A 12,768-nucleotide genomic window follows, 5' to 3' on the forward strand; every position below is an offset into this window, starting at 1 on the left:
GGGGATTGGCTGGTCACTGCACAGATCCAGGGGGCTGCTGATTGTGAATCCGGCTGCAGCCTGGGCAAAGAGAAAGATCGATATAAACAGTAAATGGTCACCCCTATTAGCATATCCCCCTCTTTATAAGGAACAGGTGGGCTTGGCTACACTTGGGAGTTAGAGCGCATTAAAGCATCCCCCGGCACCCCAGCTTGTCCACACAGGCAAGGCTTGTAGAGTGCTCTGACTCCAAGGCTACAGCACTCCTGGTTCTCCACCTCCGCGAGAAGATTAACTCCTGCTGTGCCTTGGCTGAAATGCCTGGGCATCAGTGTGAATGAGGTGTTGCATTACTGCGCTCTGATCAGACTCCGGAAATGACCCATAATCCCCTTAAGTCAAGTGGCCACTCTGGTCATTGTTTGGAATCAGCTGTAGGAATGTGGATGTGCCCTTTGAAAACTCCATTTCTGACACCCGGCTGTTTATCTACTCTGAGACAAAGCAATCATTAGTGCAGAATGCTGTGTGAGAGAGAGAGAGGCAGGGTCTGCTGCTGTCTGAATTTACAAGACAGCATGCTGACATGCTCTCTGCCCCCCAAAAAACCCACTCTCTCTCCCCCCACATACATACAACACAGTCCCTGTCACACTCCACCCCACCCTCCCCATTTGAAAAGCACGTTGCAGTCACTTGCATGCTGGGATAGCTGCCCATAATGCACCGGGCCCAATGCCATTGCAAGTGCCGCAAATGTGGCCACGCCAGCGTGCTTGCAGGTGACAGTGTGAACACACGGCAGCGCTTTCCCTCCTACGCTCTCCGAAGGCGGGTTTAACTCACAGCACTCGACATCTGCAAGTGTAGCCATCCCCAGGAACTCCTTCACCAAAAGATCCCACTTGCTGCCTCTGGGGATCCAGGACAAGGAGGGAAGACCCGCTGTTAGAGCAATAAGAATAAAAAGAGATCTTAAAATGACAGACCGGTAGGCAGGTAGATTAGATTAGTTGTCTTCAACAATGATAACATTCCTCAGGGGCGTTTGTCACTCAACTTTACGTGCTTCCTTACTGCTTATATTTCCTGCCATGGTAGCGTCAGACCAATGGCTCCTGCAAGTAATAACGGAACATGCAACATAAAACGATTTTGTCAAATCCTCCGGCGGTTCAGTCTAAATCTATATATTTCATCTACTCTATTCTGTAAACAAGAAGTGAGCACAGATCAGTGCCTTTGTGTTGACAATTCCGGTTGATTCCTGTCTTTTCTTAAATGTGGCCATGTTAAGAGACAAACACGATGTTAACCCACTGTTGGCTTTGGTGATGGGTTTTGTCACTGTGGTCTAGTCTCTCACACAGTGATACCGGGCAGTGTCTTCCTGTCTCCTGTTGCTCCTTTGTAAACACAGAGGGTTGTTGGGATTGTCTCGTGACACAATGACTCGCCCTTTCGCTGAATAGGTGTAATGAGAACAATTTCTTGTATTCTGTGCCCTGGAGACACTCTCCAGTTGCTTCCCAGGAGCCTGAGGGGCCCAGCCCTGAAGTGAAACCCGGAGACTTTAGAAGAGAGGCGAAGTCAAAGGGCACCTGCAAGTTCGATGTGCAAACGAGCCATTTATGTAGGTACAGAGTTGAAAAAAAATATGTTTTCCAACCCCCAAAGCCCCTCTTCAGTCTTGTCCCCAAGGCTATGCTGTTTTCTCACTGCTCCCCCCAGTGCAGAATGGAGAAGGGGATTCTGCACCCCCCCTTCTCTCACTGACCCCCCTTTTGTATTATCATTTAAAGCAGAAAATAAATATTTTGGGGGTTATTTTTTCTTTTAATCCAAGATTTTTTACTCCTTGGAAAATGCTCCTTGTGCCAGAAAAAGCCAGCTTTTGCTGAAAAATTATTCAACTAACCACAAAAGCAAACGAACGAAAAAGAAAAGCAAAACAGACAGACTTGGTGGGTTCTAGTGCTAAAAGCTGAGAGATCAGGGCCCTTCTGCTGGAATGTCTCTCTGACAGTGGTGAAAGAAAGTGGAATCACAGCATGCTGAAGTAAAGAGGGTGCTAGACTGAACCCCAGTTAATCAGGTTGAGGATTTATGGCATATATTATGCAGGAGGTCAGACTAGAGAATCATACTGCTCCTTTCTGGCCTTTAATTCTATGAATCTGTAACTATCTGGGAGGTTGTGTGCATTTTTACTTTGGTGTCTGAGAAGGGCCACATTCAAATATGACCATATAAGAACATAAGAATGGCCATATTGTATCAGACCAAAGGTCCATCTAGCCCAGTATCCTGTCTTCTGACAATGGCCAATGCCAGGTGCCCCAGAGGGAATGAACAGAACAAGTAATCATTAAGTTATCCATTCTCTGTTTCCCATTCCCAGCTTGTGGCAAACAGAGGCTAGGGACACCATCCTTGCTCATCCTGACTAATAGCCATTAATGATGGACCTGTCCTCCATGAACTTATCTAGTTCTTTCCTGAACCCTGTTATCGTCTTGGCCTATACAACATCCTCTGGCAAAGAGTTTCACAGGTCGACGGTGCGTTGTGTGAAGAAATACTTCCCTTTTTTGTTTGAAAACTGCTGCCTATTACTTTCATTTGGTGACCCCTAGTTCTTGCCTTATGAGAAGGAGTAAATAACACTTCCTTATTTAAAACAAAACAAAACAATGAGGAGTCATGTGGCATCTAAAAGACAAACAAATTTATTTGGGCATAAGCTTTCTTGAGTGGCAATTTAGACCCCATTATTTTCTATGTATAGTTGGGATGATGTTTTCCCATGTGCATTACTTTGCATTTATCAGCATTGAATTTCTTTTGCCATTTTGTTGCCCAGTCACCCAGTTTTGTGAAATCCTTTTGTAGCTCTTCGCAGTCTGCCTGGGTCTTAACTATCTTTAGTAATTTTGTATAATCTGCAAATGTTGCCACCTCACTGTTTACCCCCTTTTCCAGATCATTTCTGAATATGTTGAATAGGACTGGGCCCAGTACAGACCCCTGGGAGACACCACTATTTACCTCTCTCCATTCTGAAAACTGACTGTTTATTCCTGCCCTTTGTTTCCTATCTTTTAACTAGTTACCAGTCCATGAGAGTACCTTCCTTCTTATCCCAGGATATCTTAATATTCCAGAAGCCCCAGTTTTTATGGACACACGATCATAGATGGATACAGAGATTTGAAACCTGATGACAGATATTTTGATTTGACTCTGGTTGCAGATCCCATTGCTGTGCCTAGTACTGGATTGTTTGTGGAATTTCTGCCCCCATGCGGCATATGGCAGAAGGAAGTTTCTGCAGCTTTGGTTTTTGTATTTTCCCTGTCGGGATTCCCCTCACTGGGTATTTCACCCCTTCCCTGCCTCCTGTCTGATCCAGGCCATCCAGTTGCTGCTAAGATCAAACCTGCTGGTGGCACATTGCAATTTATGGGACTCTCCAGGCCCCTTCAGCACTGGTCCCAAGTGGGTCAGAACCACCTTCAAGTTGGCCCCTGGGGGAGAAGGGGTAAGAGGCAAACTGACTAAGGAGATAATCTGAGTCATTGACTATTGTCTTTGAAAAGTCATGGAAGACGGGAGACATCCCAGAAGACTGGAAAAGGGCAAATCTAGTGCCCATCTATAAAAAGGGAAATAAGGACAATCTGGGGAATTACAGACCAGTCAGCTTAACTTCTGTACCCGGAAAGACAATGGAGCAAATAATGAAGCAATCAATTTGAAAACACCTAGAAGTTAATAAGGTGATAAATAACAGTCAGCATGGATTTGCCAAGTACAAATTGTGTAAACCAACCTGATAGCTTTCTTTGACAGGGTAACAAGCCTTGTGGATGTGGGCAAGTGGTAGATGTGGTATATCTTGACTTTAGTAAGGCTTTTGATACAGTCTCGCATGCCCTTCTCATTAAGAAACTAGGGAAATACAATCTAGATGGAGCTACTGTATGGTGGGTGCATAACTGGTTGGAAAATTATTCCCAGAGAGTAGTTTTCAATGATCACAGTCATGCTGGAAGGGCTTAAAGAGTGGGGTCCCACAGGGATCAGTTCTGGGTCCAGTTCTTTTCAATATCTTCATCAATGATTTAGATCATGGCATAGAGAGTACACTTATAAAGTTTGCAGACCATACCAAGCTGGGAGTGGTTGCAAGTGTTTTGGAGGATTGCAACGAAGTGGGAATGTTCTTAATGTTTTCTCTGAATACTGTGTGCATGCCTCAGTTTCCCCTAGGCATTTCTTAAGTATCTAGGTCGTGGGATAAGGGTGTGTGATGCTGTCTGCACAGAGAATGGCCGACACCCTGTCTGCTGGCAACTGATGGCCTGGGCCCCTCCTCTGCAAAGGTGCCAACTGAAGGTGTTGGAGAACAAAGAGATCAGGTGGCCTCCTGGCCCGGGAAAGAGAAAAAGGTGAGAGGAGGGGTGAGAGAGTTTCAGTTTTGGAGCTGGCTGGGGAAATGGAGGGAGGCCCAGATGGGGCTCTAGCCTCCCTGCCCCCCCAAGATGGACCTGACTGAGGGGTTCTGTTCTCTGTACCTACAAACTCTGTTTTAGACCATGTTCCTGTCATCTAATAAACCTACTGTTTTACTGCTCCCCTGTCACTTACTGCCAGATGCTCCATCCATGGGGTGCAGTCCATCCCACCTCAACCACCAGTTGCTCTGGATGCGATGCTCTGGAACGACTCCATATGAAGCCAGTCAGGACTCTGGGGGAACCTCCTCTCTGTGAGCAGACTGTCTCCAGGGCAAGAAGCTTCCACAGCTTCGACCTTCCTGGGGCTGACCTTGGAGCATTCAGCATCCCCTTCTCACACTGTGCGCTTCCCGCAGCGAGTCCGCAGTGCGGGAGTAGGGAAGCCAGTGGACCCGCACCCCAATTCTGCAGTCAGATGTGACTCTCAGCCAGCCAGTAAAACAGAAGGTTTTATACTCCTAAAGTAAAGAGTATAGAAAGATAGCTTTAGGAGTATAACTTTGGGAGTACACCTTCTGTGTCAGGTGAATGTAACATGACTGCATGAGATGTCTTCCTGGAGATTGGTATCATACAGAACCTTTTTCCAGAACTATATTATTACTGGTTAATAGCAATAAACTTGAATGACATTGGTTATTTGGTCTCTTGAATATATTTGATAATGAACCAAAGTGAGTGAAGCGATTTATTATACAGCACTGAGTTGCATTGTATTGGTTGCAATATAATTAAAGAGATAATGGTATCTGTTGGACCAGTTTGTGCACGTCATCAGATCAAGACTTCCCCACAAGTCAACTTCCCATCACCACCCAGTCCCCTACTGTATTAGTTTTCATCATGTTAGTAGATACAAAATAGAGGCCAAATCATTCTTTATCTCACTATGGCTTGTATGCTCCAAAGTCTTGCATCTTTTAATAATGAGCCAGATCCAAAGTCCTTTCTAGTTAAGGAAAAGACTCTCAATCATTGACAACAAGGGGTTTTGTATCAGGCCCTGTACAAGGCAAAGGCAAGAGTTATTTTCCCCATGGCTAATATGGACTAGTATCTGTGTCTCCCCTGCCCACTCTCAAAATAAACAGTCACAGATTACATTCCTGTTTTACACTACAGCTATCCACCTCCACCTTTCCCATCCCACATACATAGCATCTTCCCTCACACTTTAGGAGAAGGAGTCCCTCGCTCTTTCAGCAAAGACCAAAAGGATAGGTGCAAGTTAGGCCATCAGGCAACAAAGTGTGGATTTTCAAAGGAGCACAGAAAGGTTAGGTGTCCAACTCCCTTTGACATTCAGGGTAATGAGCCGTTAGGGAAAAGAATAGATCTTAGGAGAAGCTTATCTCCCACCTGATGAGCCTTCCTGAGAACTTTCCAGAGAGCCTGTAAGTAATGGGTGATATGAATCTATCAGGGCAGGTGACCAGACCACATGACACTGGGCTCCATCTTGGGACATCTGTATTTTTCCTCAAACTGGTCTGGGAACCGAGTTTTGAAACAAAGGGTTCCCACCCTATGCTAAAGCTATATAAGTCAGGGAGCGATATCATGCCACACAAGAGGATTCCTGGAGAGACCTAAGGAACAAAGACTGAACTGGGGGAAGTGCTGGAGCCAGGTTAAAGAGATTTCTAGCCTGTATATGGAAACCTGAGAAACTCAAGCTGCAAGGCAAATGCAGCTTTTGCCTTGAGAATCTGTCAGACTGCTGATATGATCGGTCAGGGTGAGAAACTGCTCATTCATAGTCAATCTAACTAGTGCGTTAAGCTTAGGTTGCATTTCTGTTTATTTGCTAGATAATCTGCTTTGATCTGTTTGGTATCCCTTCTAATCATTTAAAATCTAACTTTTATCATTAAAAGTGTGCATATTCCTCTCCACGTTGAGGGAGAGACGAACCAGGTAATGCATTCATACTGGTCAGTGTTTTGAGGAGGGCAGGACGGTCCAGCTCTGGGATCCTAGGCTGCGGAGCTGGTTGGTATCTTGACTGCAGCTTCTCTCTTTTTGGTTCATGCAGTGGCTGGCCAGAGCTTGCACGTAACTGCAGCTGGGTGCATCCCTGCCTGTGGGAATGTTGGAGGAAGTGTAGGACTGGGAGCAGTTTTGCATCTTGCCACAGCAGCACAGTGTGAGAGGGAGCCCAGACTGGTGAGACATAAATGAGACATTCCCTTTTTTCCAATTGCTTTGTCTTTTGGGTCAACAATTCTTCTGTCTCCGTTATTTTCCCTCTTTGAACCAGCTGTTTTCCATGACTTCCCCTTTGAGGTTAGTAATAAGACTGTTCTTGCACCGTTGTTTTTCCTTTCTAAAAATAAATATTATCTTTCCTCTATGCAATAATTTCAAATTCCCACCGGCAGAAATATGAAGGGAGATTACATCATCTATTGTGAAGGAGAAATTACCAACCGAGAGAGACATACATTTCTGTGAAAGGGAAGAACAGCAAAATACACCCAGAAGTGCCATAGGATCCAGACATCCAGGTAGGAACCCAAAGCTCATTTTACTGAGATTATTGAAGACTATCAAAAGTAGAAGAGAATTGAAAATGTAGTGCAAAGATTATAATTTTAACTCGGGAAATCTGAAGGAAAGATTGGGGTTAGGGGCAATAGATCATCAGTGAGAAAGGTAAAGCAGCCCAGTTAAAATGAAATAATCTGATTATCAAATAGAAATACCTGCTCAGGCATCCACCATGTCAGAAAGAGTATGATTGCTTGTTCAATCCAGGGGGGAAGGAAATGAAGGTAGATGAGTTATAGAAAAGCATGCCTAAGAAAGAGCAATGAATGGCTTTCAGATTTAAAACATAAGAACATAAGAACGGCCATAGTGGGTCAGACCAAAGGTCCGTCTAGTCCAGTATCCTGTCTTCTGACAGTGGCTAATGCCGGGTGCTTCAGAGGGAATGAACAGAACAGGTAATCATCTACTGATCCATACCCTATTGCCCATTCCCAACTTCTGGCAAACAGAGGCTAGGGACACCATCCGTGCCCATTCTGGCTAATAGACATTGATGGACCTGTCCTCCATGAATGTATCTAGTTTATTGACTCCTTGTGTGTGTATTTTCTTTTTCACGACAAGACTCTGTTTCTTTTCCTCAAATGTGACATTTATTGCTTGTACAATTTTTGAAATAAAACAAAGAGTCTCTCTCGTCTCTCTCTCTCTCTGTGTTTTTCTGGATTTCCATTTTTCTGTCATACCTTTATGTTGCACCATTGTCAATGTACCATTAACATTCCCGGTGTAGACATAGTTTCTATGGGTGCATCATAAACTAGTGAATGAGGAGATAAAAAGTGCATAAGGGAAAAGCAAGGAAGAGAGGAGTTAACCCCTGATAGAATTTACCACTATATATTTTTCTGCCCTGTTTCCAGGCCCCATTTCAGGTGAATGTACTGCCCTCCGTTCCCGCTTTCAGTTGTGTACAGTTTGACACCTTTGGCTATTTTGAAACATATAATTTTTTTTTATGTTTGGACAGGGGAATGTTTTGTACTTGTGGTTTGACACGTCTGGCTGATTTTTTTTTAGAAAAAGTAAGGGTTAATCTGAAAGAATCGAAAGAGATGACTTAAGGAAAAGGAGGTTTAAAACAATAAGAATTGGTTCGCTTTAGTAAGGAGAGAGGTTGGTTATTAAAGAGAGGAAAGATTTTTGGTTAGGTTTATTAAGGAGAGAGAGTTTTAAAGACAAAGGTTTGAAAGAAAGGTTATTATAGAACTAAACAAAATTGAAATAAAAGAGGAAAATATAAAGGTGGATTGAAGGAGGAGCATTTAAAATAGAGATTTTTTTAATAAAGAAGAACATATCCAGGTAAAAAAAAATAAGGTTGAAAGAAAGCACAAGATGGAAAAAAAAAGGGATTTTAAAAAGTAGCTGGAAAGCCTGTGTTGAATGACAAAGGGCTGTGTGACAGAGCTAAAGTGGCTCATTCACCTGCACATCTACCAATGTGACATATGCCATCATGTGCCAGAGATGCCCCTCGGCCATGTACATTGGCCAAACCAGACTGTCTCTATGCAAAATGGACATAAATCAGGCATCAAGAATTCTAACATTCAAAAACCAGTAGGAGAACACTTCAACCTCCCGGAACACTCAATAACAGACTGAAAAGTGGCAATTCTTCAACAAAAAAACTTCAAAAACAGACTCCAAAGAGAAACTGCAAAACTGGAATTAATTTGCAAGCTAGATACCATCAAATTAGGCCTAAAAAAAGACTGGGCATGGATGGGTCGCTACAAAAAGTAATTTTCCCTCTGCTGATACTCACACCTTCTTGTCAGCTCCATGCATCTGATGAAGTGGGTGTTAGCCCATAAAAGCTTATGCCCAAATAAATTTGTTCGTCTCTAAGGTGCCACAGGGATTCCTCATTATTTTTGTGTTGGGGAAATGTTTCTTCAAACACGCTTATCTTTTAAGTGTATATTCTTTTACAAAACTTAAATTAAAAGTCAATTTTCGGTAAAACTTTAACTATATGAAAAGGTTGTGGAAATATCTTTCATGCAGGGCTTATCTCAGGAGGGGTGGGGAGGGGAGGAGAGGAGAGGGAGGGAGGGAGGGAGGAAGGAGGAGGCGATGGGCTGTAGAACAGCTTCTGATTGCAGGGTTTCCTCCCAAGGCTCACAGCCTCTGGTATCGTTATCATTTCCCTAGGGACAGCCACTGGGTAAGCTTGCTGCTTACCTCTTGCTACCGCTTTCTATAATTTACCTCTCTCACTAGCCATGTGTTCTGCTGATGAACAAAAAAAGATGTTTCTCTCTCTTGCTGTTTTCTAAACTTTACCTCTTTCACGCAGCCCTGTGTTCTGCTCATGAACAGAAAAGCATCTCTCTCTCTCTCTCTCGTTTTCTATACTTTATCTCTTTCACACAGCCCTTTGTCACTGAATACAGATTTTCTTCCTAATTTTTAAAATTCCCTTTTTTTCTGGCATGTGCTCTCTTTCAGCCTAATTCTTTTTCCCTTTATATTTTCCTTTTTTATTTCCAAAATAACTCTTTTTAAATGCTCCTATTTCAAGCCACCTTGATATTTCCTCATTTATTACATTTTTTTGTATTTTATAATAACCTTTCTTTCAAACTTTTGTCTTTAAAACCCTCTCTCCTTAGTAAACCTAACCAAAAATCTTTCCTTTCCTTAATAACCAACCACTCTTCTTACTAAATCTACCCTAACCAATCTTTTATTTTTTAAACTGCTTTTCATTAAGGTCTTTCCTTCTGTTCTTCTTTTTTTTTTTCCTTTAAAACCCTCTCTCCTTAATAAACCTAAACAAAAAAATCTGTCCTTTCTTTAATAACCAATCTTTACTCTTTGAAAACCTCTCTCCTTAATAAACCTAAACAATCTTTCTTTTTTAAAAACTCCTTTTCTTTAAGCTCTCTCTTTCTATTCTTTTGACCTAACCCTTCCCTTTTTTCTAAGAAATCAGCCAAATTTATCAAAACACAAGCATACAACCTTCCCCGGTCCAAACATTAAAAACAAATATTTTTTTTTCAAAATGACTAACAACCAAATGTACGCAACCAAAAACAGGAATGGAAGGTGGGACATAAACCCAAAATGGGGCATGTAAATGTCTCAGAAAAGTTTATGGTGATGAATGCTATTGAGGGGACGACTACTGAAGAGATTTCAGATTTATTAGTTCTGATACCTTTGCTTTAACAGAAAGTATATGCTACTTCTCTTTGAACAGATCTGTATTTTATTGCTCAAAAATTTGGAGAAATAAACTCAGTCTCTCTCCTCTTTCTCTCTCACACTATATTTTTATCTTATTCTGTTTATTTATCTCTTTCGTTTTCTCCATTTTTTAAATTTTTCTCCAGGCACATTCTCCTTTCTGAATAAAAACGACTCTCTTATTTCTATCTTGATGAATTTTCGTTTCTATTTCACTTACATTTCTTTAAATGGGGTTGGATTCCAGTCTCAGTTGCTCTTGTGTAAATCCACATAAAGCGGATGCAATTTACCCTGGCGTAATTGAGATCGGTAACAGCCCATGGTCTGTGTTTAGGTTAATGTTTGTCTTTGTCTGTTTCTCAGCTGTATCTATTAAATGGTGCAAATTCTTCTTTGAATCTGCTGTGATAGAGGACAGCTGGACAGACCTTCATACGAACCGCAGCCTCTTTGGTGTTCGGTGTGTGTCTCCTGGGTTATGTCTATGCTGCACCTGGGCAGTGTAATTCCCTGCTCCGGTGACCTACACACATTATCTGTGATGGAGCTATTGTGCTAAGAATAGTAGTGTGGCCTCGGCAGCACAGAGGAGCTGCCCGAGCACAATCCCATCTGAGATCCTAGGTACGTCCACAGGCGGCCCTCCCAAGCCCCTGTATGTGCTGTCCTGTTCTCACTGCTATTTTTATCCTGCTCGCTTGACCATAGCTAGTATATGTACCTCTACCCAAGCCGGGAATTACACCTCCCAACTGCAGGTTAGACTACCAGTCGTTGAACTCTAAATATCTTTCGTTTCCAATCTCTTGATTTTGTTTATGTCTTCTAGATTTGTTGCTATGACACTGATAGGATTAAGGTATTCCAAAATCCCAGCCTAAAAGTCTTTATTTAACGTTCAAGAAAGCATAAGAGAGTTAGAGGGGACATTTCCGTAATTCAGTAGGGTTCCATGCTCTTGGTTCACCTGCATTGGAAGCTCAATCTCTTGATTATATTAGTCTTCCTCTGTTTATTAACAACTTCATTCTTCTAGTGGAGAGATGCAGTGGTATGAGGTTACCTACTCCAGGTTTCTGCTAGTGTATCCAACAGCACAAACTGACGGCGTGCACTCCATCAATATTTAATGGTTTTCTTTTTCTAGATACAGATTATGGAGAAAGTGGAAGGAAGAAATCAAACACCCATCGTGAAATTCATCCTTTTAGGATTTGGGAATGTCCCTGAGCTGCAGCCCCTTCTCTTCCTCGTGTTTCTAGTGATCTACATTGTGACTGTGGCAGGGAACATCCTCATTATTGCGCTAGTTGTGACTGATCAGCACCTTCACATCCCCATGTACTTCTTCCTGGGGAACTTGTCCTGCTTGGAGACCCGCTACACCTCCACCATCCTGCCCAGGCTGCTGGCCAGTCTCCTGACTGGGGACAGATCCATTTCTGTAAAGGGCTGCATTCTGCAATTATACTTATTTGGTGTCATGTCAACTGCAGAATGTCTGCTGCTCATGGCAATGCCTTATGATTGGTATTTAGCGATATGCAATCCACTCCGTTATGATGCTCTGATGAATGGCAGGGTTTGTTGCCAACTGGTGGCTGGGTCCTGGATAAGTAGCCTTGTGGGCTGTGCCATAGTAGATATTTTCTTTTTCCAATTAACGTTCTGTAATTCCAAAGAAATTGATCATTTCTTTTGTGATTTTTCACCCATGATTAAGCTGTCCTGTGATGACACCCAGACTCTTCAACTGGTAACATTTACTATCTCTGCCATAGGGACAATTGTGCCCTGTCTACTGACCCTGACATCCTACGTTTGTATCATCGCCACCATCCTGAGAATCCCTTCCACCACGGGGAGGCAAAAGGCCTTTTCCACCTGCTCCTCTCACCTCATTGTGGTTATAGTTTTCTATGGGACACTGATTACTGTCTATGTGGCTCCAACAGCTAATACTCCCAAGATCCTACACAAACTCTTCTCTGTCTTCTACACAGTCCTGACTCCCATGATCAATCCTGTCATCTATAGCCTGAGAAACAAAGAGGTCAATGAGTCCCTGAGAAAAGCTATTCTTAAACTGATTGCTTCCAGAAAAGGCATAGAACCTTAAAGGACAAATCTTAGCATATAGTAAAATAGAGATGGACTGAAATAGTTTCTTAGACATGGCCCATTGGAGTCCTTGAGAATAGGAGAGTCCTTGAGAACCCCTCATTGACCTTACTTCATCCATTTTCTTTCTTTCTTTCTTTCTTTTACTTGGATACTTTTTCAGTATTAATCTTTCATACATTTAATACACATTTCTTTATACAAAACTTGATACTGTAAAAAGAAAAGGAGGACTTGTGGCACCTTAGAGACTAACCAATTTATTTGAGCATAAGCTTTCGTGAGCTACAGCTCACTTCATCGGATGTGATGATATCTTGATATTGTAAGAGACATTCTTTAAGAAAAATGTTTTCTTTTCCAGACACACATTTCAGTAAAGCACTCT

The 12,768-nt window shown here is 42.5% G+C and overlaps 1 protein-coding gene across 1 annotated transcript; it reads left to right on the plus strand.

Annotated features, from left to right (window-relative positions):
- Positions 1-11,415: 11,415 nt before the first annotated feature.
- On the plus strand, positions 11,416-12,378 carry LOC140897296 (olfactory receptor 11A1-like). The gene has a single exon (XM_073309741.1). The coding sequence runs from the start codon at positions 11,416-11,418 to the stop codon at positions 12,376-12,378; it is 963 nt and encodes a 320-aa protein (XP_073165842.1).
- The last annotated feature ends 390 nt before the right edge of the window (positions 12,379-12,768 follow it).

The sequence above is a fragment of the Lepidochelys kempii genome, chromosome 13, assembly GCF_965140265.1.
Source record: "Lepidochelys kempii isolate rLepKem1 chromosome 13, rLepKem1.hap2, whole genome shotgun sequence".
In the NCBI taxonomy this organism is placed as follows: domain Eukaryota; kingdom Metazoa; phylum Chordata; order Testudines; family Cheloniidae; genus Lepidochelys; species Lepidochelys kempii.